At 42.0% G+C, this 26,792-nt stretch overlaps 3 protein-coding genes across 5 annotated transcripts in view; 2 read left to right on the top strand and 1 right to left on the bottom strand.

The window, feature by feature from the left end:
* The window catches only part of ZMYND12 (zinc finger MYND-type containing 12), a 34,343-nt gene extending 28,868 nt beyond the window's left edge, over nt 1-5,475 (bottom strand). Inside the window, exon 1 of the mRNA XM_019938001.3 lies at nt 5,106-5,475. Coding sequence (XP_019793560.1) covers nt 5,106-5,215 — 110 coding nt within the window. The 5' untranslated portion in view covers nt 5,216-5,475. The remainder of the gene's footprint in view (nt 1-5,105) is intronic.
* A 105-nt stretch (nt 5,476-5,580) lies between these two features.
* PPCS (phosphopantothenoylcysteine synthetase) lies at nt 5,581-9,271 on the top strand. 3 transcript variants are annotated; one of them, XM_019937998.3, is made up of 3 exons: nt 5,581-5,712; nt 6,461-6,564; nt 8,398-9,271. In XM_019937998.3, the coding sequence occupies exons 1-3, from the start codon at nt 5,667-5,669 to the stop codon at nt 8,719-8,721; spliced, it is 474 nt and encodes a 157-aa protein (XP_019793557.1). In that variant the 5' UTR covers nt 5,581-5,666; the 3' UTR covers nt 8,722-9,271. The 3 variants fall into 3 exon arrangements, with proteins under 3 accessions (XP_019793557.1, XP_019793556.1, XP_019793558.1); XM_019937997.3 differs by lacking the exon at nt 5,581-5,712 and adding an exon at nt 5,721-6,288; XM_019937999.3 differs by lacking the exons at nt 5,581-5,712; nt 6,461-6,564 and adding an exon at nt 6,600-6,781.
* Nucleotides 9,272-11,758: 2,487 nt separating this feature from the next.
* The window catches only part of CCDC30 (coiled-coil domain containing 30), a 171,985-nt gene continuing 156,951 nt past the window's right edge, over nt 11,759-26,792 (top strand). The window contains exons 1-3 of the mRNA XM_073791227.1: nt 11,759-12,321; nt 14,048-14,198; nt 16,298-16,356. The gene's annotated coding sequence lies outside the window, so the exon portion shown is untranslated. The remainder of the gene's footprint in view (nt 12,322-14,047; nt 14,199-16,297; nt 16,357-26,792) is intronic.

Here is a 26,792-nt window from a genome sequence, read left to right as displayed (position 1 = left end):
TTTTTTAAATATTTACTTATTTATTTATTTGGCTGAGCCGGGTCGTAGTTGCGGCATGCAGGATCTTCGTTGAGGCATGCGGGATCTTTCGTCGCAGCACACAGGATCTTTAGTTGCAGCATGTGAACTCTTAGTTGCGGCATGTGGGATCTAGTTCCCTGACCAGGGATCGAACCAGGGCCTGCTGCATTGGGAGCGCAGAGCCTTAGCAACTGGACCAGAAGGGAAGTCCCTCCACTTCCATTTTCTGATTTTAGTAACTTGAGTCTTCTTTTCTGGGTCAGTTTGTCAATTTCGATCTTCTTAAAGAAACAACTTTTGGTTTTGTTGATTCTCTGTATTGTTTTCCTATTCTTTATTTCATTTATTTCTGCTGTAATCTTCACTATTTCCCTCCTGCTAGCTTTGGGTTGAGTTTGCTCTTCTTTCTCTACTCTTTAAAGTATAAGACTAGGTTATTGGTTTGAGATCTTCCTTCTTTTTTAGCATATGTGTTTACAGCTATAAATTTCCTTCTAGGTACTGCTTTCACTGTGTCATATCAGTTTTAGTATGTTGTGCTTTTGTTTTCATTTTACCTCAAAGCATTTTCTAATGTCTCTTGTGATTTCTTCTTTGACCCACTGGTTGTTTGTGTGTGTTATTTCTACACATTCATAAATTTCCGAAACTTCCTTCTGTTACTGACTACTAATTTCATCCCATTGTGGTTGAAGAACATACCTTGTATATTTTCAATCCTTATAAATTTACTGAGATTTTTTAATGATCTAATAGCTGGTTGACCCTGGAGAATGTTCCATATGCACTTGAGAAGAATGTATATTCTGTATTCTATAAATGTCTGTTAGGTCTAGTTCGTTTATAGTGTTGTTCAGGTCTTATATTTCCCTGCTGATCTCTTGTTCAGTTGTTCTATTCATTGTTGAAAGGCGGATATTGAAGTGTCCAACTATTACTATAGAATTATTTCTCCCTTCAGTTCTGCCAGTTATTGCTTCATGTATTTTGAGACTGTGGTTGGATGCATACAATCACAGGTTTCTGCATTTCTATTGCCTATTATATATTTTTATTTAAATGTGAGAAAGTTAGCTATTTGATTCCATTTATACATAGTCCAAAACAGGTAACAATAACCTAGGGCAGGGATTAGCAAGGTTTTCCTTGCAGCCAGATAGTAAATTTTGGGCTTTACGAGCTACTTGGTCTCTGTTGCAACTACTCAACTCTGTTGTTGTAGCATAAAAGCAGTCATAGACAATACATAGCTGTGTTCAAATTCTCTCCTTCCTTTCTCCTGGGACAACAGAAATGCGATAAAGTATGTTCTTTATAAACTGTGACAGCTCTCATAGACATGACAAAAAGCATTTTTAAGGGTTTTTTGATAGAGAATTATTGAAAACAAATCAATAAAAGCACTTAACAGCCAGAATAAAGAAATAGGTGACTTCCACAGGGTATTTATTTAATACGGGCTTACTGAGTAATTGTGTGAGCAATGGAAATATTAACTTACTTAAGTGCCTGAACTGTTCTTCTACTGACAGCATCTGCATATCTTTCCCTTCTAAAGAAAGGGTGCATATTTATATGTTCCTGAGCTCTCTCCTTATTCATCTGTATCACCCCTCACAACCATCACAGGGTCATGCATAAACAAGGAGTTGAAAAGTATGCTTTCAAATTAGGGCTCACAGTCAAATAGCTTGTGGGCCAGGCATGTTTTGTTTGGCCATTACCATGTTTTTTAAACTAATGTGAATGTTGTTAGGCGGGGCATTCATTCTCCAGTTCACCATAGATCTTACTATTGAATACCACTTCACTGTTTTCTCTTCCTGGACAGTGAAAGCATTTTAATTTGTGCCCCATATGTTAAATGAAAGGAAAAAATATTGCAAATTACTCTTATCTATATGCTACGACTTAATAACCTATAGTATTGAAGCCTCTTTCACCTATAATGTTTCACTGTGTACTTTAATAAAAGTGCCTTCTCTTAAAAATGTTCTATGTCCTGGGAACATTCTCACAATCCAACACAGAATGATATGCACAAGATTACACAGAGTGTATAAAATAAATGTATTTATAGGAAAAGAACATGAAGAAATTCACCAAAATGTCAGGCTATTAATTATCTGGGTTGTGAGATTATGGATTATATTTCATCTTTATATTTTGTATTTTCAAGTTTTCTGTAGTGCGCATGAATTACATTTATAATTGGGAAAAATTATTTTGCAAAAAAATAAACTTTCACAAATCCAAGTTGACTGTCCTTCCTGCTCTTTAAATTTGGGATGAGGAAAAACAATATTTATTGAGTGCCAGCATGGTCTCAGGCATGGGGCTAGATGCTTTACATTCAACCGTGAAAACCCTGGAAGGGGATATTAAAGGCCCTCATTTGTGAGATATAGAACAATTACCACAGCTTTATTTTCTGGAAAAATCATGAAATCTCTAGGACACAAGGATATAGAAATCTGGAGAAAAGGTAGGGGGAGAGTAGAAGACCTTAAAAATAATTAAAGGCAGTGAAAGAAGAGAAAGAAAATAATGGAAGATAAGGGCATAGGAAATAATAATTTATTCATGCATTCATCAAATATTTAGTTTCAATCATTTCAAGATACTTTGCTGGAGACCATAGGTTATACGCAGATGGGTATGAAACAGATCAAAAGATAACATACATATGACAGTCCTTCTACATATTCAACATAATATCCTGCATCAACAGAGCATAATAAAATTGAGCTAACATGTTTGCCAACAACTATAATGAGGCAGGGAAATAAGAGTCATGTGAGAGGTACAGAGTAAGTACAAAGTGAGTTGAGAGGAAGGAGGAATTGCTTCTGGCTGGAGGGATGAAGGGGACGTAGGTGCTCATATCAGGCAAAGGAGTCTCACCTCTCCCCAGAGTGCCAGCCCTGTACTTAAAATTGTTTACTCAGGACTTCCCTAGCGGTCCAGTGGTTCCAATGCAGGGGACCTGGGTTCAATCTCTGGTTGGGGAACTAAAATCCCACAAGCTGTGTGGTCCAGCCAGAAGAAAAAAAAGAAAAAGATAGATATTAAACAAGTAAAACAAAAACATAAAAGTACAGAAAAAGTGAAGAAAAAATGTGAGAGAGAAAATCAGATAGGGGCATTTAGGTTGGGTTTTCCAGAAAGACCTCTTTGAAGAAATAACATTCTGAGAACAGAAAGATGAAAGAGAGCTAGGAAGATTCGTGACTGTAGGGAAAGTTCCCAGCAAAGGCAACGGCCTGGGCAAAGAAACTGAGGGAGGAAAAGAGTTGGCAAATTAGAATTGAAAGAAAGCCTCTGTAACTGCATCAATGAAAAGAGGGGATGACTGGTGGGAATTGAAGATAGAGAAGCAACCAGGGCTTTGCAGTTTCTGTTACAAATTCTGAATTGTATTCTATATGCATTGAAGAAACAGCAATGAAAACACAGATGCTGTCCTTGCCCTCATGGGGCATACAGCCTAGTGAGGAATACAGACCACTGAACAAGTGATTTCAATCCATGTCATAAATGTGAGGCTAAGGGACCTAAAGAGTGCTGTGAAAGCACCGAGGAGGGACACCTAATTCAGTCTCCACTGGGACCACTGCAACTGAGAAGTTACGCAGCCTTCAGCGTCTACCTTCCAATCTAAAACCATCCATGACCCCCCAGAGGATAAATTCCAAACTCCTTGATCTCATGTCACTGTTCGGCCCTAACCTTTATCTTCTTGGTTTAAACTCCTACTACTACCTATCACAATGATTTTTAAACTTTTTTTTTAAACTCAGCATACAGTAGGAAATACATTTCACTAGTACAGACACATAACCACATAAATCACTAAAACAAAAGTTTCAAGAAACAATTCAAGTAGGATTACTCTGATACTTTCTATTCTTTTTTTTTTTTTTCTTAAAATGCTTTTTGTGATTTATTCATGACCCGCTAATGGGCCCTGGACTGCAGTCTGAAAATCAGTGACTGCTCCCTCCACGGCTACCTTCTCTACCCACCTCTGAACAAAGTCTGTTCTCTCACCCTTTACCCAAGCAGTCCTGGATGCCAGGAGTGCTCTACCTTTCCTTCTTCATTGTTCATTCACCTAGCAATTTCCTTCTGACCTCTCAAGACCCAGTGCAAATGTTACTTCTTCAGAGGAACCTTTCCAGATACTGCCCTATCACCATGCTTCCATCCTTAGAGGTCCCAGGGAACAGTACTCCCTGAGTGACAGCACTTGTCATGTAGGGTTGTATTATAATGACTTTCTTTTTTAAACAAGTTAGTCGGCTCTGGACTAGGTTTCTGGACGTCAGGAACCTAGCTGTTTTATCTCAGGTCCCAAATAGGGTCCAATCTGAAGCAAAGATCAGTGGATGTTATGTTGAATAAATGAAAGCTGACCTCATCTTGTACTACCCTCCCCACACTGTCACCATCTGGCTATGCTCTGACAAACTAACTTTCTATCTATTCCTCAAACACACCAAAGTCTTCCCTCCCTCGGAGCCTCACTGTGCCCCTCTTCCCCCAGCATTTCCCTGGAGGGCTGTTCCTACTCTAACTTCAGATCGATAGTCTACCCTCAGAGAGGCTGTCTGCCCAACCTCCCATCACATTTCCTTTGTCTTTATGGCATTTATCACTCTCTGAAATTATCTTGTTTTGTCTGTTTGTTTACTTATCTTTCTCGTTAGAACATTAGATTTTTTTTTTTTTTTTGGCCAGAGCCGCATGGCATGTGGGATCTTAATTCCCTGACCAGGTATCGAACCCTATGCCCCCTACAGTGGAAGCGCGGAGTCTCAACCACTGGGCAGCCAGGGAAGTCCTAGAACATTAGATTTTTGAGGGACGTGGTGTCCCGAGTTTCCCCCAGGAAGTTCAGCACCTGGAACAGTGCATAGCGAACAGTAGGCGCGCAACAAAACATCTGGGGAGGAATGATTGAGTGGGAGAGGAAGCGGACACAGACATAGAACTCTTAGGGACCTCTCTTGAAGCCGCTTTGAGGGTTCCCTGACTGAGAGAGAGGGGGTTGAGGCGCCCAGGTGCCACGTTTCAGGGCCTACCAGTAATAAGTGACTGTGCAGGCCCTGCAGACCCGCTCGGCCGGAGCTTCGCACACCTCACAGCAGAGCCGGCGCCCCTTGGGCACCGCAAGAGGGTAGATCACGTTCATGCTGCGGCAGACGGTGTTGTCGGTCTCTAGGACCGTTGCCTGGCGAGGACACACTGGGCGGCGGTGTCACGTGACCAACAAGGCGCAGCCTCATTCCAAGCTTTTCGAGGGCGGGTGGGTCGTGGCTCGACTGACACTTGGGAGTGTGTTTGTAGGGTTTAAAAAAAACCAAAAAAACAAAACAAGCCCTTCACTACAAATCCAAAGGTTAAATGGCCGGGCATTCAAATTTTAGCGAGGTCCAAGCCTAGCAGGGTCTGTATGGTAGCCGGTAAGGGTCAAACACGTCCAGATCTTCACCCAGACTAGGAAACTAAACGAGGGGGTGTGACTCCTCCAGGTGCCTGCCCAGCCGAGAACTCCCGCCAGCTCAGTGTCAATTTCGCACGCTGTGGGGCGGAACCAGCACGCATTTCCAGACCTGCAGAAACCCGGCGCTGGCTTGCAGCGCATGGTAGCGAACCGCCCCCTCACTATTGCGGCTGCGCGTGGGCCAGGTACCGGGGCAGGGGGCGTGGCGCCGAAGACCCCGTAGCTTGCGCTGGCGCGGCGGGTTCCGGGACCGATGGCGGCAGTCGACCTGGTCGCCGAGTTCCCCCAGCCCGCCGGTGCCGCGCGCTGGGCCGAGGTGATGGCTCGGTTCGCTGCCGGCCTGGGCGCGCAGGGCCGACGGGTAGTGTTGGTCACGTCCGGCGGCACCAAGGTCCCCCTGGAAGCCCGGCCTGTGCGCTTCCTGGACAACTTCAGCAGCGGGCGGCGCGGTGCTACCTCGGCCGAAGCCTTCCTGGCCGCGGGCTACGGGGTCCTGTTTCTGTACCGTGCTCGCTCTGCCTTCCCCTTTGCCCACCGCTTCCCGCCCCAGACCTGGCTGTCGGCTCTGCGGCCCTCCGGCCGAGCGGCTTCGGGCTTGCTGAGCTTGGAGGCGGAGGAGAAGGCACTCCCGGGCTTCGCCGCGGCTCTGCGGAGCTACCAGGAGGCTGAGGCTGCCGGCACCTTCCTGGCCATAGAGTTCACCACTTTGGCAGACTATTTGCATCTGCTGCAGGCTGCAGCCCAGGCGCTCAATCCGCTAGGTGCGTGCCTTTAGGAGTCCATCGGATGCCGGGAGGCAGAGCCTTTCCCCCAAGACGCGCATCCCCTTACCCCCTCTTTACCCATGGCTCTCACAGCGGGGGAACCTGAGTTGAAAAGGAGCTGACTCCATACCCTTCTCCGATTTATTACACCCTGTGCTTCTTTTTGCAGGCTCTTCTGCGATGTTTTACCTGGCTGCGGCCGTGTCAGATTTCTATGTTCCTGTGTCCGAAATGCCTGAACACAAGATCCAGTCATCTGGGGGCCCACTGCAGGTGATGGGCGCTTCTCTTCCAGAGATCTGATTCCCTATAACCAATCTTGGGTTAATTTCCTTTTGATCTGGAGATGGCCTTTCTGCATTCCGTATGTGCTAGGCACTAGGGATCAGAGATGACTAAGACACCGCTCTCCCTCAAGGACCTCACAATCTAGTGAGGTTGCTGGACACAGACATAATTACAGTACAGAGTGATAAATACTCTAGTAGAGGTACGTACAAAGTGAAGTCAGAGCATGGGGTGAGTGAATCTCGGGGAAAGTCAAGGCTTTCTGGAGGAGATGGCTTGAACTGGGTTTTAAAAGATGAGCAGAGGGTGTACCAGACAAAGTAGGGAAGGTCACTCCAGACAGAGTAAACGATTGGAGTTTGGAAATGGGCAGTGTGTTGTGAACTGAAGTTGTTTGGTAAGGCTGGAGAGCCTGGAGAGTGGTGGGGATGGAGGGCAGACCGAAGAGACAGCTTCCTACGTAGAAGATTTTGTATTCCTTCCTAAGGAGCTTGAACTTTATCCTGTGGAGCCAAGGACAACCAAAGTAGGAGAATGAGATAAAGTTTTTGTTTGAGAAGAACATTCTGGCATCAGTATGAAAGGTGAATTAGAGAGAGTGGTTGGGGGGGGTGATTAGATGGTGGTTATTGTTGCAGTTTAAGGAAGAGGTGTGGGGAAGGTAGTGGTGTGGTTGAGATGCTGAGATGATCTGGCTACTTGGAACCTGAGGGAATTCTTAGTCATTTATTGGGTGATACAAGTAGAATTTAAATAGGAGAAATTTAAATAGTAGAGTTTAAATAGGAGAAATTTAAATAGTAGAATTTAAATAGGAGAAACTACCTGTGGGGCACTTTCTGACTTTGTAGAATAGTTCATTTGTTCATTTCTTCAACAAATATTTATTGAGTACCTACTATATGCCAGGCCCTATTATAGGACCTGGAGATAAAGCAGTGAAAAGAAACGTACTGTGCCCTTGTTTTGATTATATTCTGCAGAGGAGACAATAAGTAAGTCAAATGCATACTATGTTAGGTAGTGATAAATGCTAAGGAGAAAAATAAAGCGGGGAATGGGTATGTGATTCCTATCATACTTGCTAACTCTTTGAGGGGACGTCCTGATGGTGAGCTTAGTGATTTCATACTTTTTAAATTCTGGGAGCTTTAGTTTATCCTATAATTCCTGTCATTCCTAGTTCTATCTTGAAAGTACACAAAACGACTCAACATTCCCCTTAGAAGGGATTGAGAATAATATAGTAGTATTTAATGAATGAAAATACAGTCACTTCTGTTTCCTCAATGCTAAGATGGTACGTGACAATTTTATTTTATTTTTTTTACAAGTTACAATTTTTAAATGGAGTCAAATAGCCAGTCTAGCAATGCAAGAAATATTTTAGGCTGAGAGGTTTAAAACTCAACCTTATTTGAACTTCCGCCAAAGTAACATCTGCATAAACAGATTATTTGCATTTGTTTATTTGAGGGTTTGGTTTCAAAAATAAAAGGGAATGTTTGAGAAGATGTAATGCTGTTCTTTAGAGTTCTATTAATGGCGATGAGGGTTGCAGAGCAGGGCTAATTCATAAGACATGGTTTGCCCCAGAATATGTATGAAGCTTTGAAATCAGGCATCCTTATGAACACTACAGAGTCAAGGCTTTTAAGTAAGCATTTAATATGCTTTAAAAAGTTTGAAGTGAGAAGTCCCACTTAAACTGACATAGCCAAGCATCTGAGTCTCTGCTTCTTTAGTTTCCCTTGAGATTGACCTGGTTGGTAGGTGGTAACCTTGTTTGCTTATTAAGTTTCTCTTTTTCCAATACAGATAACAATGAAGATGGTGCCCAAAATGCTTTCTCCTTTGGTTAAAGACTGGGCTCCCAAAGCATTTATAATTTCCTTTAAGTTGGAGACTGACCCCTTCATTGTAATTGATCGTGCACGGAATGCTTTGGAAATTTATCGACATCAAGTGGTGGTGGCTAACATCCTTGATTCACGACGGTCCTTTGTGGTTATTATAACCAAAGAGTCAGAAACCAAGTTATTGTTATCAGAGGAAGAAGTAGGAAAAGGTATAGAGATAGAAGAGAAGATAGTGGATGATCTTCAGTCTCGACATACCGCTTTTATACATGACAAAAACTGAAGTAAAAAGCCTTTATTTATAAGATCAAAGATTGTTCAGTGGACCAGGGCTCTTACAGATGGTGAGAACTAGAATAAATCCTTTGCTTTCATAAAGACAGAAAATGAAGGGGAAAAGCAGTGAGTGGTGTGCAGACGAATAGTGCTTGGTGTTTGTCTTTTAAAGGTCTTTTAATACTCAGAAAACATGAGAACAAAGGTAAAGCAGTTATGACCAAACCACCTGACACACTCACTTGAATGATATCTTGATTTTGAAAATGATTCAAGTTGTTTCTCACCTTAAGAAAAAAAAAACGTATTGGGAATTATATTCCTCAAAATATACATGTGGGGCCTGAATATCAATCTTCTTCATACTGTAAAAGGGATTATGGATGCATGAATGGCCATGCTTTGAAGAGCAAATATTTGTTCATGCCTACTATGTGATAGGCCCTGAGGATTTTGAGGATTCAAAAGATGAATAAACATGTCTAGTTTGGGAAATGGATATATAAAAAATTAAGTACAATAAAGTGTGTGCCCCAAAGCCAACACAATGGAAAGGATGATGTTTTTGTGGTTTTTTTTTTTTTTTGAAATTTACTAAAGATGGGAGCAGGAGAGAAGGACACCTCCCCAAAGATAGATTATCTATAGAATGATGATTGTCCCACTACATTTACTCCTTGCTTCTTGTCCTAGACTCACTCCATATTTGAGTTAAGAACTTACCTTTCAAATATTTTAGAACTGCTCTTGAGGGAAAGTTAACCCAGGCTTCTACCTGGGGCCATGCAGGGCCCAGCTGGTGGCCACTGCCCTGAAGGAGGCATTACAGGGTGGTAAAGAGTATGGGTTTTGGAGTCATCTTAGCCAGGTTAGACCCTTCCAGCTGTGCCACCAATTAGCATTGTAAGCTTAGATACCTGACTTAGTTTCCTCATCTATAAAATGGTGATAATTTCTCTGCAAAATACCATCATTTGTTAGGATTAAATAAATAAAATGGTGAAGGTAAAGCAGGAGTCTGGCACTTGGCACGTAATTCACATTAAATAAATGTTTGCAATTGCTGTTTTTCTCACTTAGCAAAGCAGTGTTTCCAAAGCTCCCACTGTCCTGGGCTTTGAGTTGGGAGTGCAAAAGAAGTGCAGTCCTGAGAAATACCCTAAATGACCCATAGGATGGTCCGGAGTGCAATGTGAAAAACTACCATTAAGAACTAGGTAGAAGCAAGTACTCTACCTCACATAAATGAGTTAAAATGCAGCTCATGGAGTGAGTTGGGAAGGGTAGCCCGAAGTGTGTCTGGTAACAGAAGTACAATAAACTTTAATTGAAAAGATATGAACAGAAGTGCTAAGACACATCTAAATACTTCAGGTGAAGTGTTTAGGAAATGTGACTTCATTAAATCAGGAAGCAGAGGAAAAATACCTGCAGCAATCAGGACTTCTCTGGAAGCAGAAATCCTATTGAACAAAAGTTTTAAATTAACTTCTGGTTCAATTGGCAAAACCTAAAAAGCAACAGGCTAGGCAGTGGCTGCAGTACTAAAGGGGCATGAAATAAAAGATTGATTTTCTTCCCTACATCTATAGCTTATGTGGATGATGGCTGTCATTATCTTTGACTGTACAGTGAGGATAAATGGAGTTAGAACTAGAAGTGATTCTAATGTTTGTTTTTATCATAATTATTACTTCCCTTGGGAACCATTTTCTGTTGTGTTTTGCTAATGCTTAAAAACAACCACCACTACCCTAAATGGAATTATTTAGAGTGTTTTCCAATTCAGTTTAGTTTCCATTCAGAGCATTTAAACAGTATTTACACATGTAAAAATTCCAAGAAGTTGTTTTGTTTGTTTGTTGAATCAGCAAATGGAAGTGTGTAAAGAATGAAAGAAAACTAAGAATGAGGGTGGTCTAATGGTTAGGATGCGGCGCTTTCACTGCCGTGGCCGGGTTCAATACCAAGCCACGGCTCGGACAAAAAAAAAAAAACAACCTAAGAATGAAAAGGAACATAAGTCAATGAGAGCAAATAAGGAACTTGATCTAGATCAGAGGACTAAGGAAAGTATCCTTGAGGAAATGACACTTGAACTGCTACGTAGAAGTTAAGTGGGCTGGAGGTGATGGTGGTGAGCATTTCAGATCAGAGAGAAAAACATTTGCAAGGGCTCTGGTGCCAGAGGGAGAGATTGAAGCACTTCTAGAAAGTAAGGGATAAGATCCGTCCAGATAATGCATGTAGAAGCGGCAAAGCTTTGGAAAGGATCCTGTGAGAAACTAGAATAAGACTAAGAAATGTCAAGTATGTGTTTGGGATACCAGCAAAGCAAGGGCCCCAAAACATGAATAAAATCGAGCTTTGATGAACTAACTAGAATCTTGCGGTAAGAGCATTTAAATGAAGATGATAAAAACCGAGGCTATGTTAAATTTTGTGTCTTTTAGATATTTTTATTTTGCATTACATAGGTGGAGGATACTGTTCACATAAACCGAATTTTCAGTGCTTAGGGCTTCTGAAGGACTTCAGCTTCAGGGATAGTTCTAGTCAAGTCCTGTTTCTTCATTTTTACAATAATAAGCCGATTCCAAAAGTGTTGTGATTTGTCTTAGGTGCCCCACCCAGGTAATGAGTGACAGATTCTGACCTAAAATTCAGAACTCCTGACCTAGCAACCTCCCCCTTTAAGAATGAAGTTACTTCTAGAAAAATAAATCCAAGTTTATTAGGCTTGGGCTCTCGATAAGGTCTGGCGGGAAGCTGCTAGAGAACTATAAACACCCTGTGGCAAAACTTACACTTAAAAGTTGCAAATACACGCCGTTACGTTACCATGGTTACTACAGAGCCAATGGGATGAACCGTACCTTCGTTCCCGGAGCTAAGCCAGAGGCCAATGTTCTGCGCCGTAGCAATGGTCTCTGGCAGGAAGCACAGCCCCTGAGCCAATGGTGCGTGTCGTTTCTATGGTTCCCGCCGGAAGGACGCGGCGTCTCCGCAGAGAGCGCGGTTGCTATGACGCCCGTGACCGGACCGGCACCTGCAGCTCTCCGCTGAGCAGCGGTGGAGCGTAGCTGCCGCCGGACACTCACCGCTCTCTCTAAAGGACAATTTCCGGCCTGGTTCCTGAGGTTCCCGCCGCAGCCGCAAGGAGAAAAGCAGCTATTCTCCGCTCTTTTTTTTTAGCATTTCAGGTCTTTCCCGCTTTTCTGCCCAGCAGGGCCTGGAACGACGGAAGAGACTCACCTGGCTTGGCCTTTCTCTGCCTAAGGATGGATTCGCCGGTTTCCCGGGACCCACCCGCCGCAGGCCTTTAGAATTAGGCTGCTGCTTTTATTTAAAGAGGGCTTAGAACCCTCAGTCTGTTAAGTAGACGTTCTTTTTCTCACTTTCCAGGCGAAGACTCTCCCCTGTACAGAGAATGCATCTGAAGGTCCAGGCCATGACAAAGTCCACCGAGCCACGGATTCCCCTGGTTGTCGGCCTGTGAACAAAGAACTGCCGTTTTCTCCGTTGTGCCCTATGTTCGCCATGCAGAACTTTAATTCCCGATGAAGCTCCGGAGGCATTTTGTATCCTCAACATCAGGCGTCATCAAGTCAGTTACCTTCTGCCTTTCAAGCTACAACCTCATCCACTTCTCTCATTAATCCTGAGCGCCAGTTTTCCCATCCTGCTCATTCCGCAGCCATTCTCACCCTTTCTTGTCCACACTGCACACTCCTGAATGTCCATTCGTCTCCACCACCTCTGTCATCTCTACACGACCTCCTTCTTTCCTGCTACAATGCTTTGGGTATCTAAGTATTTCACATTCTCCAATCCTGGAATCATTTGGAAGATTTTCTTTGTTTCTCTGTGCTACGGCAAGCTTTCTGTCTCGGGTAAACTAGAGACGAGAATGGAGAAGCACACTTTGGTAAATACAAACAGTAAATTTCTACTAGTGTGTTTTGAAAGTGGAGGGGGAAAAAAATCAAAATGCATTTTTTGGGCTTATCGCAGTCTTATATAAAAAAGGAAGATTGTTCCTTGCTTAAGTGAATACTGTGTTAGGCATACATTTTAGTGATGCATTCATGCCTGTGAAAAGATCATTCAGAATGATCATGTAACAAGATTTCAACTTTAAGTCCATATGAACCCAAAACCGTGATACGATAGAATTTTCGGGAGAGGAGATGCTTGAAACAGTTCTTGTGCCTCCTCTTCATGTCAGTTTGTTAATCAGAAACATCCCTTGAGATGGGAGTCAAGAAACAACAGCAACAAAAAAAAGGAGGAATGATTGAAAATAAATATTTTTGGCAAGGGGGCAGGCTTAATAGTCCTAAAAAGACTGGAACAGAGAGGCCTTAAAAATAGAATATGATTTATTTAGATCCAGTGCAATTGTATTTTAGCATGGAAAACTTTATTTAATTTGTCTTAAAGTATGTGTTTCTCATTGAGTCTTACTATTCTTAAATGTAAAGTTATTTTGAAGATATGCAAAGTGTACCTTTTTAACAGGTATTTGTGGGGATAGAATGATTTAGATATTTTTAATTCTCAGGCCAATTACAGCAGTTATTTGTGATGTTCATGCTTAAAGCCAAGGCAGGTTTCCAAATACTGAGAAATTCAGCTTTCTTTTTTATAGTAGATTGGAAAAGAAAAACAAGTTCTGCAACGTTTTCAATTTTTCACATTAAATGGGAACTGAATAAATTCTAACTCTTGAGAAAAAGGGGCTGTTAGATGCTACATGGTAAGGAGTTTTCCTTTCCCCTTCCAATATGCATTTATTGAACAAACATCATTATGGCAATATTAACATAAAACTAAAAAAATTTTCCTCTCACCCCTAGCCCAGTGGTTCTAAACCTGGGACGGGGGTGGGGGTATTTTGCTCCGTAAGGAACATGTGGCAATGGATGGAGACATTTGTAGTTGTCACTACTGGGGATGTATAACTGGCAGCTAGTTAGTAGAAGCCAGGGATGCTGCTCTACGTTCTACTGTGCACAGAGCAAGCCCCCACAAGAAAGAATTAGCCAGCCCCAAATGTCAGTAGTGCTGAGTTTGACGTATCAACAGTTCATTTTTCTGTTCTGTGTCAGTCCTTGCTTATGTGCATACGTTTTTTACATAGTTATAATTACAGTGTACATTTTGCCTTTCTTTTTCACTTAATTTTCTATTTTAAGTTTAAACATCGCTACATTGTTCTGAACTTCTAAAAAAAGTATTTTTCTCATTTTATTCAGGGATTGAAAAGGAATAAAAGGTATAATATATACTGTATTTAAGACATCTGTAAGTTTTAAATTATATTTGGGTAGGAGGAAGAAAGAAGGACTAGGATGAATAACCCAAGTGGATATCTCAGTTTTCATGGCCATACTCTTTACTGTGTTCCCTTATGTCACTCGAAGACCATGGGATCCAAAGTTCATCCTTTTCTCAGAGCCAGGAGATGTGCTGTAGCATGAGGTATGGTCCTGGCCCCTGCACTGTAGTTGGAGGGCACCTACTAGGAGAAATAAGAACAAGTCGAAATGACTGCACTCATTCTTTTTGCTCTCCTCCCGTTTAAAATTCTTTGTGTCTGTCTCGGTTTTCTTTGACAGATATACCGCCTCATTCTTTACATCTAGACATTTTTGGAAGCCCCAAATCGCTACAGGATGTGCTTCTTTCTAGACAGTGGCTTTTTAAGATACTTAATGAGCATTTATTCAGTATCTCCTTTTAAAGAACAGTATTCTCATATACTTTGTTATGTGGGCAATTTTAGGCCCACTTTAGATGTCAAAGCATTTAGTATTTAAAGAATGAATTTGTATTACCTCAAGATCTGCATTTTTAGAATTTTTGAATTGCTCAACTATCGGGTCTCAATAAATCCACTGGAAAAATGTTAGTTCTGGGATGTCAGAGCAGAACAGGCAGAAGGACCCAGGATTCCAGGCAGAGGGACCCAAATATTCAAAGTCATGGAATAAGCAGCATGATGGGGATCAATCCGTACACTGGCATGAAGGGCTGTCAAGGTGTGGCAGGAGATAAGACGAGAGAGACAGGCGAGAACCAGCTTGTGGAGACTCTCTGGTGCCAAGCTAAGGGTTGGAACTCTTCCTGAAAGCAATGCGAATGTTAAGTGGCAAGTGACTTGCATTCACAAGGGTCAGTCTGAGAGCTTTGTGGAGTACAGACTGAATGGGGGCCAGCCTGGGAGCAGGGGAGTCAGTTAAGGATGCTATTACCCTAAGTTGGGCAAATGATGAGGAGAGGCTAAACTAAGAGAGGATGAACTGGAAAATCATAAAAGATGTAGAACCTACAAATTCAGGACTGGTTGTCCATGAGAGTGGGATGAATAAGGAGGGGCTAAGGATAACCCCTAGGTTTCTGGCTTGGGAGGCTATATATTGATGGTGATTTTATTAACTGTGGAATACAGAAGGAGGAGCAGGTGTAAGAGAAAGATGAGTGGATTGTTCAAACTGAGTTGTTCACTAGAGAGTTGGATATGCATTGGTCTTAAATAGTAGACTCATTTTGTACTGCCTTCCTAGCCTACATACTCTCCCCTGGAACTTGTACCTCTCCACCAATGCTTGCTTAAAAAGAGTAGGCTTTGGTGGCCGTATTTGTACCCCTACTTCCAACCTATCCCAGCCACAACTGACTGAATGAGGAATACTGGACAACTAACTTCAGAAAGAGGGATGTAATTCGTTGGGTGAGCAACAAATAATTGTCTGTCTTTCATAAATTTGAACTAAGAGGTAGATAACAGGAATGACTTAATCTGAAAAATTACATAGGCTTAGGACTTGGATGGCTGTTTTTAGCTGATGAGTAAGCAAGCAGAGAAAGTCCATCCATGTAGAGAAACAAGTAAATGGGAGCAGATTCACAAGGAAACCCATAGACAAAGACCTCATGGGTCAGGATAGACTAGTAATGGCTGTGCAGTTCCATATCCATTTCCCATGTAGCTAGGTTTAGTTTGCAGCATATGCTCTTGTATCATATTCTTCCAGTAACCCTCCTGAGTAGTTGGGATTGGTCAGCTGTAAAGGTGAGAAAACTCAAAATAGTAATGGCTTGAGAAAGAAATGTATTTCTCTCACATAAAAGTCAAGAATAAAGCAGCCCAGAACTGATAGGGCAGCATTTTGAAATTGCCAGAGACTCAGATTTCTTCTCTTGCGTTACTATGTTCTCCATGGCCTGTGGCTTCCGCCTCACGGTGTCTGGGATGGCTGCTCGAGGTTCAAGCTATCTTGTCTGCATTCCAGCCAGTAGAAAGGAAGAGGAAGAGGAAGAGGACATCCTGTTCCTTCGAGGACATTTCCTAGGCTAGGTGGCACACAATTCCATTTACATCCCATTGGTCAGACCTTAGTCACACAGCTGTATCAAGCTGAAAGCAGGCATCCCTGTGATCAGTCAAAAAAATTAAATGTCTTATTTCTGCAGAAAAAGGGAAGAATACATATTGAAGGACAACTGGCAGTTTCTGCCACCTGCACTTGTATTTGTTCTAACTTCAGTGTATTTCTGTTTCTTTCCACTTTTTCTAGATCGAGCTGGAGCTTAGCAGAGATGCATTGTTATTTAATCCTCCTAACAACCCAATGAGGTAGGCATTACTATTATATCCATTCTATCTGGGGGAAAGCAAAGTTTTAAAAAGTTATATGACTTGTGTTAGTCACACAGCTATACAGTGATTGGAGCCAGGGATTGAACGAAGGTATGTCAGACTCCTTTGCCCAAGCTATTCATCCCCGTGAGAGTGAGAAGGGCAGAGAGCCAAAGGCAGGGTCCTTAAGAATGAGGACGTTTGACAGGTCTGTGGAAGAGGAGCCCAGGAAGAACACAGGGGAGGAAAGGCCGGGGAGGTAAGAGTGAAAACAGAAGAAAGTGACGTGACATCATAGAACAGAGAAATGAGTGGGCAGATACTGCACAGAGGTCGTATATAAAAAGAGCAGAAACACGTCCAGTTGGATTTGGCATTTTTTTAAATTAATTATTTAAATTTTGGCCACACGGCTTGTGGTTCCTCGACCAGGGATTTAACCTGGGCCCTCGGCAGTGACAGCGGAGAGTCCTAACCACTGGACCACCAGGGAATTCCCTGGATTTGGCATTTTGAGCATCGTTGTAAGAGCAGAAGCCAAATGCAGTGATTTGAGGAGTGTGGAAGACATGAGAAAGAGGAAAGTAACTTGGGGGGGATGTGGTGGGATCAAAGAAGAGATATTTTTGTATCTTTATTTTCAAGATCAGAGACCTCTTGACCTAAGGGCACAACGTCAATAGAGAGGGAGATAATGAGCAAACAGAAAAGAAGAAGCTTCCTTGAGGAAGCAATAGAAGATGGGATCTAGAACACAGGTAAAGGAATTAGCTTTGGTTAGGAGGATGGAAAGCTCCTCCTGGAGGGAAAGAGGAAGGTTAGTGTATTGGTGGTAGCAGAAGAAGCTGCCAGAGTTTTTTTGTGTTTTTTTGGGGGGGGAGGGGATTGGATAGTCTTTATTTCTTTTTTTTTCTTTTAACTTTAATGTTAATTGTATAGATGCTTTAAATTTTTATATAATCAAATATATTTATCATTTCCTAATAGCTTAATTTGCCACTTAGTTTAGAAATATGTCCTTCATGATTTGCAGTCCATCTTTTTTTTTTTTTACATCTTTATTAGAGTATAATTGCTTTACAATGGGGTTTAGTTTCTGCTTTATAACAAAGTGAACCACTTATACATACACATACTTTCCCATATCTCTTCCCTCTTGCGTCTCCCTCCCTCCCTATCCCACCCATCCAGGCGGTCACAAAGCACCGAGCTGATCTCCCTGTGCTATGCGGCTGCTTCCCACTAGCTATCTACCTTACGTTTGGTAGTGTATATATGTCCATGCCTCTCTCTTGCTTTGTCACAGCTTACCCTTCCCCCTCCCCATATCCTCAAGTCCATTCTCTAGTAGGTCTGTGTCTTTATTCCTGTCTTATCCCTAGGTTCTTCATGACATTTTTTTTCTCTTAAATTCCATATATATGTGTTAGCATACGGTATTTGTCTTTCTCTTTCTGACTTCCTTCACTCTGTATGACAGACTCCAGGTGCCTCCACCTCACTACAAATACCTCAATTTCGTTTCTTTTTATGGCTGAGTAATATTCCATTGTATATATGTGCCACATCTTCTTTATCCATTCATCCGATGATGGACACTTAGGTTGTTTCCATCTCCGGGCTATTGTAAATAGATCTGCAATGAACATTTTGGTACATGACTCTTTTTGAATTATGGTTTTCTCAGGGTATATGCCCAGTAGTGGGATTGCTGGGTCATATGGTAGTTCTATTTTTAGTTTTTTAAGGGACCTCCATACTGTTCTCCATAGTGGCTATACCAATTAACATTCCCACCAGCAGTGCAAGAGGGTTCCCTTTTCTCCACACCCTCTCCAGCATTTATTGTTTCTAGATTTTTTTGATGATGGCCATTCTGAGTGGTGTGAGGTGATATGTCATTGTAATTTTCATTTGCATTTCTCTAATGATTAACGAAGTTGAGCATTCTTGCATGTGTTTGTTGGCAGTCTGCATATCTTCTTTGGAGAAATGTCTATTTAGGTCTTCTGCCCATTTTTGGATTGGGTTGTTTGTTTTTTTGTTATTGAGCTGCATGAGCTGCTTATAAATTTTGGAAATTAATCCTTTGTCAGTTGCTTCATTTGCAAATATTTTCTCCCATTCTGAGGGTTGTCTTTTGGTCTTGTTTATGGTTTCCTTTGCCGTGCAAAAGCTTTTAAGTTTCATTAGGTCCCATTTGTTTATTTTTGTTTTTATTTCCATTTCTCTAGGAGGTGGGTCAAAAAGGATCTTGCTGTGATTTATGTCATAGAGTGTTCTGCCTATGTTTTCCTCTAAGAGTTTGATAGTTTCTGGCCTTATATTTAGGTCTTTAATCCATTTTGAGCTTATTTTTGTGTGTGGTGTTAGGGACTGATCTAATCTCATGCTTTTACATGTACCTATTCAGTTTTCCCAGCACCACTTATTGAAGAGGCTGTCCTTTCTCCACTGTATATTCCTGCCTCCTTTATCAAAGATAAGGTGACCATATGTGCATGGCTTTATCTCTGGGCTTTCTATCCTGTTCCATTGATCTATCTTTCGTTTTTTGTGCCAGTACCATGCTGTCTTGATTACTGTAGCTTTGTAGTATAGTCTGAAGTCAGGGAGCCGGATTGCGCCAGCTCCATTTTTCGTTCTCAAGATTGCTTTGGCTCGTTGGGGTCTTTTGTGTTTCCATACAAATTGTGAAATTTTTTGTTCTAGTTCTGGGAAAAATGCCAGTGGTAGTTTGATAGGGATTGCATTGAATCTGTAGATTGCTTTGGGTAGTAGAGTCATTTTCACAATGTTGATTCTTCCAATCCAAGAACATGGTATATCTCTCCATCTATTTGTATCATCTTTAATTTCTTTCATCAGTGTCTTATAATTTTCTGCATACAGGTCTTTTGTCTCCTTAAGTCGGTTTATTCCTAGGTATTTTATTCTTTTTGTTGCACTTGTAAATGGGAGTGTTTTCTTGATTTCACTTTCAGATTTTTCATCATTAGTGTATAGGAATGCCAGAGATTTCTGTACATTAATTTTGTATCCTGCTACTTTACCAAATTCATTGATTAGCTGTAGTAGTTTTCTGGTAGCATCTTTAGCATTCTCTATGTATAGTATCATGTCATCTGCAAACAGTGACAGCTTTACTTCTTCTTTTCTGATTTGGATTCCTTTTATTTCCTTTTCTTCTCTGATTGCTGTGGCTAAAACTTCCAAAACTCTGTTGAATAAGAGGGGTGAGAGTGGGCAACCTTGTCTTGTTCCTGATCTTAGTGGACATGCTTTCAGATTTTCACCATTGAGTATGATGTTGGCTGTGGGTTTGTCATATATGGCTTTTATTATGTTGAGGAAAGTTCCCTCTATGCCTACTTTCTGCAGGGGTTTTATCATAAATGGGTGTTGAATTTTGTCAGAAGCTTTCTCTGAATCTATTGAGATAATCATATGGTTTTTCTCCTCCAATTTGTTAACATAGTTTATCACATTGATTGATTTGCCTATATTGAAGAATCCTTGCATTCCTGGAATAAACCCCACTTGATCATGGTGTATGATCCTTTTAATGTGCTGTTGGATTCTGTTTGCTAGTATTTTGTTGAGGATTTTTGCATCTATGTTCATCAGTGATATTGGCCTGTAGTTTTCTTTGTGACATCCTTGTCTGGTTTTGGTGTCAAGGTGATGGTGGCCTCGTAGAATGAGTTTGGGAGTGTTCCTCCCTCTGCTATATTTTGGAAGAATTTGAGAAGGATAGGTGTTAGCTCTTCTATAAATGTTTGATAGAATTCGCCTGTGAAGCCATCTGGTCCTGGGCTTTTGTTTGTTGCAAGATTTTTAATCACAGTTTCAATTTCAGTGCTTGTGATTGGTCTGTTCATATTTTCTATTTCTTCCTGATTCAGTCTTGGAAGGTTGTGCATTTCTAAGAATTTGTCTATTTCTTCCAGGTTGTCCATTTTATTGTCATAGAGTTGCTTGTAGTAATCTCACATGATCTTTAGTATTTCTGCAATGTCAGTTGTTACTTCTCCTTTTTCATTTCTAATTCTATTGATTTGAGTCTTCTCCCTTTTTTTCTTGATGAGTCTGGCTAATGGTTTATCAATTTTGTTTATATTCTCAAAGAACCAGGTTTTAGTTTTATTGATCTTTGCTATTGTTTCCTTCATTTATTTTTCATTTATTTCTGATCTGATTTTTATGATTTCTTTCCTTTTGCTACTTTCGGGTTTTTTTGGTTCTTCTTTCTCTAATTGCTTTAGGTGCAAGGTTAGGTTGTTTATTCGAGATGTTTCCTGTTTCTTAAGTTAGAATTGTATTGCTATAAACTTCCCTCTTAGAACTGCTTTTGCTGCATCCCATAGGTTTTGGGTTGTCGTGTCTCCATTGTCATTTGTTTCTAGGTATTTTTTTATTTCCTCTTTGATTTCTTCAGTGATCACTTTGTTATTAAGTAGTGTATTGTTTAGCCTCCATATGTTTGTATTGTTTACAGATCTTTTCCTGTAATTGATATCTAGTCTCAAATCCTGTGGTCGGAAAAGATACTTGATACAATTTCAATTTCTTAAATTTACCAAGGCTTGATTTGTGATGCAAGATATGATCTATCCTGGGGAATGTTCCATGAGCACTTGAGAAAAATGTGTATTCTGTTGTTTTTGGATGGAATTTCCTATAAGTGTCAATTAAGTCCATCTTGTTTAATGTATCATTTAAAGCTTGTGTTTCCTTATTTATTTTCATTTTGGATGATCTGTCCATTGGTGACAGTGGGGTGTTAAAGTCCCCTACTATGAATGTGTTACTGTCAATTTCCCCTTTTATGGCTGTTAGTATTTGCCTTATGTATTGAGGTACTCCTTTGTTGGGTGCATAAATATTTACAATTGTTATATCTTCTTCTTGGATCGATCCCTTGATCATTATGTAGTGTCCTTCTTTGTCTCTTCTAATAGTCTTTATTTTAAAGTCTATTTTGTCTGATGCGAGAATTGCTACTCCAGCTTTCTTTTGGTTTCCATTTGCATGGAATATCTTTTTCCATCCCCTTACTTTCAGTCTGTATGTGTCTCTAGGTCTGAAGTGGGTCTCTTGTAGACAGCAGATATATGGGTCTTGTTTTTGTATCCATTCAGCCAATATGTGTCTTCTGGTGGGAGCATTTAATCCATTTACATTTAAGGTAATTATCGATATGTATGTTCCTATTCCCATTTTCTTAATTGTTGTGGGTTTGTTAGTGTAAGTCTTTTCCTTCTCTTGTGTTTCTTGCCTAGAGAAGTTCCTTTAGCAGTTGTTGTAGAGCTGGTTTGGTGGTGCTGAACTCTCTCAGCTTTTGCTTGTCTGTAAAGGTTTTAATTTCTCCATCAAATCTGAATGAGATCCTTGCTGGGTAGAGTAATCTTGGTTGTAGGTTTTTCTCCTTCATCACTTTCAGTATGTCCTGCCACTCCCTTCTGGCTTGCAGAGTTTCTGCTGAAAGATCAGCTGTTAACCTTATGGGGATTCCCTTGTGTGTTATTTGTTGTTTTTCCCTTGCTGGTTTTAATATGTTTTCTTTGTATTTAATTTTTGACAGTTTGATTAACATGTGTCTTGGCGTGTTTCTCCTTGGATTTGTCCTGTATGGGACTCTCTGTGCTTTCTGGACTTGATTAACTATTTCCTTTCCCATATTAGGGAAGTTTTCAACTATAATCTCTTCAAATATTTTCTCAGTCCCTTTCTTTTTCTCTTCTTCTTCTGGAACCCCTATAATTCGAATGTTGGTGCGTTTAATGTTGTCCCAGAGGTCTCTGAGACTGTCCTCCATTCTTTTCATTCTTTTTTCTTTATTCTGCTCTGCAGTAGTTATTTCCACTATTTTATCTTCCAGGTCACTTATCCGTTCTTCTGCCTCAGTTATTCTGCTATTGATCCCTTCTAGAGTATTTTTAATTTCATTCATTGTGTTGTTCATCGTTGTTTGTTTCATCTTTAGTTCTTCTAGGCCCTTGTTAAATGTTTCTTGCATTTTGTCTATTCTATTTCCAAGATTTTGGATCATCTTTACTATCATTATTCTGAATTCTTTTTCAGGTAGACTGCCTATTTCCTCTTCATTTGTTAGGTCTGGTGGGTTTTTATCTTGCTCCTTCATCTGCTGTGTGTTTCTCTGTCTTCTCATTTTGCTTATCTTACTGTGTTTGGGGTCTCCGTTTTGCAGGCTGCAGGCTGGTAGTTCCCGTTGTTTTTGGTGTCTGTCCCCAGTGGCTAAGGTTGGTTCAGTGGGTTGTGTAGGCTTCCTGGTGGAGGGGACTAGTGCCTGTGTTCTGGTGGATGAGGCTTGATCTTTTCTTTCTGGTGGGCCGGTCCACGTCTGGTGGTGTGTTTTGGGGTGTCTGTGGACTTATTATGATTTTAGGCAGCCTCTCTGCTAATGGGTGTGGTTGTGTTCCTGTCTTGCTAGTTGTTTGGCATAGGGTCTCCAGCACTGGAACTTGCTGGTCGTTGAGTGAAGCTGGGTGCTGGTGCTGAGATGGAGATCTCTGGGAGATTTTCGCTGTTTGATATTATGTGGAGCTGGGAGGTCTCTTGTGGACCAGTGTTCTGAAGTTGGCTCTCCCACCTCAGAGGCACAGCACTGACTCCTGGCTGTAGCACCAAGAGCCTTTCATCCACACGGCTCAGAATAAAAGGGAGAACAAGTAGAAAGAAAGAATTAGTAGAAGTAGAAAGAATGAAAGAAAGAAAAAGAAAGAAAGAAAGGAGGGAGGGAGGGAGCAAGGAAGGATGAAGGGAAGGAAGGAAAAAAGAAAGAAGATAAAGTAAAATAAAATAAGATAAAATATAATGAAGTTATTAAAATAAAAAAATAATTATTAAGAAAAAAAACTAAACAAAAAAACGGACGGATAGAACCCTAGGACAAATGGTGGAAGCAAAGCTATACAGAGAGAATTTCACACAGAAGCATACATATACATACTCACAAAAAGAGGAAAAGGGGAAAAAATCATAAACCTTTCAAAGTCCACCTCCTCAATTTGGGATGGTTCGTTGTCTCTTCAGGTATTCCACAGATGCAGGTACATCAAGTTGGTTGTGGAGATTTAATCCACTGCTCCTGAGACTGCTGGGAGAGATTTCCCTTTCTCTTCTCGGTTCGCATAGCTCCCGGGGCTCAACTTTGGATTTGGCCCCGCCTCTGCGTGTAGGTCGCCTGAGGGCATCTGTTCTTCGCTCAGACAGGACGGGGTTAAAGAAGCAGCTTCTTCGGGGACTCGGGCTCACTCAGGCCGGGGGGAGGGAGGAGTACGGAGTGCGGGGCGAGCCTGCGGCGGCAGAGGCCGGCGTGACGTTGCACCAGCCTGAGGCGCGCCGTGAGTTCTCCCGGGGAAGTTGTCCCTGGATCCCGGGACCCTGGCAGTGGCGGGCTGCACAGGCTCCCCGGAAGGGGGGTGTGGATAGTAACCTGTGCTCTCACACAGGCTTTTTGGTGGCGGCAGCAGCAACCTTAGCATCTCATGCCCGTCTCTGGGGTCTGTGCTTTTAGCCGCGGCTCGCGCCCGTCTCTGGAGCTCCGTTAAGCAGCGCTCTTAATCCCCTCTCCTCACGCACCAGGAAACATAGAGGGAAGAAAAAAGTCTCTTGCCGCTTAGACAGCTCCAGACTTTTTCCCGGACTCCCTCTCGGCTAGCTGTGGTGCACTAGCCCCCTGCAAGCTGTGTTCACGCCGCCAACCCCAGTCCTCTCCCGGAGCTCCGACCAAAGCCCGAGCCTCAACTCCCATACCCGCCCTCCCCTGCGGGTGAGCAGGCAAGCCTCTCGGGCTGGTGAGTGCCGGTCGGCACCCATCCTCTGTGCGGGAATCTCTGCGCTTTGCCCTCCGCACCCTGTTGCTGCGCTCTTCCCCACGGCACCGAAGCTTTCCCCCTCCGCCACCCACAGTCTCCACCCGCGAAGTGGCTTCCTAGTCTGTGGAAACCTTTCCTCCTTCACAGCTCCCTCCCACTGGCGCAGGTCCCGTCCCTATCCTTTTGTCTCTGTTTATTCTTTTTTTTTTTTTTTCCTGGTACGCGGGCCTCTCACTGTTGTGGCCTCTCCCGCTGCGCTGCGGACGCGCAGGCTCAGCGGTCATGGCTCACGGGCCTATTCGTTTTTCTTTTGCCCTACCCAGGTACGTGGGGGAGTTTCTTGCCTTTTGGGAGGTCTGAGGTCTTCTGCCAGCGTTCAGTAGGTGTTCTGTAGGAGTTGTTACACGTGTAGATGCATTTTTGGTGTATGTGTGGGGAGGAAGGTGATCTCCGTGTCTTACTCTTCCACCATCTTCCGATAGTCTTTATTTCTAAACAGAAGAGTTTCCTAATGGTGGAGTTTGTTGTGCTAACCATTGTAACTTTTAGTTTAACAAGTCGCAGGAGAATCACGGATCTTAAAGACAAAGAAAACTTCCCAGGTTTATGCAGCCGCTAACGAACGCCGGTGGTGATATCCAGAGTTTTATGATGGCCTTAGTTTTACTAGTGCTATGGGAGACAAGGTCGTCGACCAGCAGAGGGGAGAGGTGAGATTTGGAGTTTGGTGGGAGAGGTGGAGGGGAGACGTGAGATTTGGAGTTTGATGGGAGAGATGGAAATCCTGAATATTTACAGAGTGAAATGGTAGCAGAAACTGGCGAAGCGCATAGAATGACCTATGCAAGTAAAGGAGCTTGGCCCAGGCTGCAGACCATGGATTTGTAGTGGCTCCGGTCTGCATACTTGTTGCGTTTTTCTCTACCAGCAACTCAGCAAACTAAAATTAGGCAGAGGAAAGTCAAATGGTCAAACTTTCCCCTGGGTTTGGGTTTGCAGGGGAGGTGAGACAAGGAGCTAGATAACTGGGGACATTGGTGAGAGATTGATTGAAATGAACAACAGTTGGGTCCAGGCTTGAGGGGGAAATAAGTGAAACCAAAGAGTTTCTGGTAGTTTGAGAGAGGATGTAATGGTCCAGGGACTGGAGGGTTCAATTATTATTATAGAATAAGTATAGTTTAAGAAAGCAACAACTTCATACCCATTACTATGGTTATTATTTATATTTTTATGGCAGTTCCTCAAAAAGTTAAACATAGATTTATATATCCAGCAATTCCAAAACAACGAGCAGGGACTGAAACAGATGCTTGTTACACCAGTGTTCATAGCAGCATTATTCACAATGGTCAAAAGGTGGAAACAACCCAAATGTCCATCAACAGATGAATGGATAAACAAAATACATACAATTCCATGTTATTACACCTTAAAAAGGAAGGAAATTCTGATCCATGCTATAAAGTGGATGAAACCTAAAGACATTATGCTAAGGGAAATAAGCCAGAAATAAAAGGACAAATGTGGGATTCCACCTATATGAGGTACCTAGAATAGGCAGATTTATAGCTACAGAAAGAAGAATACAGTGGGAAATGGGGACTCATTGCTTAATGGGTACAGAGTTTATGTTTGGGATAATGAAAAGTTCTGAAAATGGATAGTGGTGATGATTGCACAACAGTGTGAACGTGCTTAATGCCACTGAATTCCACACTTAAGTATGGTTAAAATGGTAAATTTTCAGTTTCATGAATTTACCACACACACAGAAAAGAGCAGAAGGTGGTGATCAGAGTGGGACATTTGGAGCTGAGGACTGCAGGATTTCAACAGTAGTTTAGGCTATGGCAAGAGCTTGGTTGTAGCCATGGGCATGGATGACTAAGTGGAATGGAGGTTAAAGATCTCTGGCTTTGGAAGGGTGTTCAGTCTAGGAGCTTGGATGAGTTGGGTATTGACTTGCAGCCTCTACCGCCCTCCTGACCGGCCAAGCCCCTTCTTCCTATATCCCTGCTTACCTTCCGATACCCCAAGTCTCCCAGAAGCCAAGGATCCAAAGGTATTCTCAGTATCCCCCATCCCCTTCTCCTTTCCACTTCCTCCAGCCTAAGACTCTCCCACTCCACCCCACAACATGGCGGGTGGGGGCTATGCTACTCTCCGGGGGCAAACAACTCCCAGTATAGGACATGTAATAATTCAAACATTTGTTTTCTAATTATTCACAATCTCATCAGTTTATCACAACTGTGTTTTAACATTTTGATGTGTTTGCTTCCATTCTTTTCCTTCTGTGTCTGGTTTTCACCATAGTTGTAATAATACCTTTATGTCTACTTTTTCTCTTTATTATAACATAAACATTTTTCTGTATTGTCAAATAGGCCTCATAGAATGTAATGTATTCCTAGTGTGCCCTGATACCCAGGACTAAAACCACAAGGAACTGAATAGTGCTAAAAAAACCTTGTAGGGAGGAGGGTAACGGTGCGGACCAGACGATGGGGGTAGAGTGGGGAGGAGCACGAGAAGACTTTTAGCTGTAAGTCATGGGGAGGACACATGGGGGCACAAAGATTCAGATCT

Source organism: Tursiops truncatus, chromosome 1, assembly GCF_011762595.2.
Source record: "Tursiops truncatus isolate mTurTru1 chromosome 1, mTurTru1.mat.Y, whole genome shotgun sequence".
NCBI lineage: Eukaryota > Metazoa > Chordata > Mammalia > Artiodactyla > Delphinidae > Tursiops > Tursiops truncatus.
The sequence above is the reverse complement of the archived record's forward strand: the minus strand, read 5'-3'. Positions and strand labels throughout refer to the sequence as shown.

What these genes read in the sequence shown, in the direction of transcription:
- PPCS (XM_019937997.3), top strand. Translation starts at nt 5,781, where the DNA reads ATGGCGGCAGTCGACCTGGTCGCCGAGTTCCCCCAGCCCGCCGGTGCC. An exon ending in CCAGGCGCTCAATCCGCTAG is followed by an intron (nt 6,289 to 6,460) that starts GTGCGTGCCTTT and finishes TTCTTTTTGCAG; the next exon opens with GCTCTTCTGCGATGTTTTAC. An exon ending in CATCTGGGGGCCCACTGCAG is followed by an intron (nt 6,565 to 8,397) that starts GTGATGGGCGCT and finishes TTTCCAATACAG; the next exon opens with ATAACAATGAAGATGGTGCC.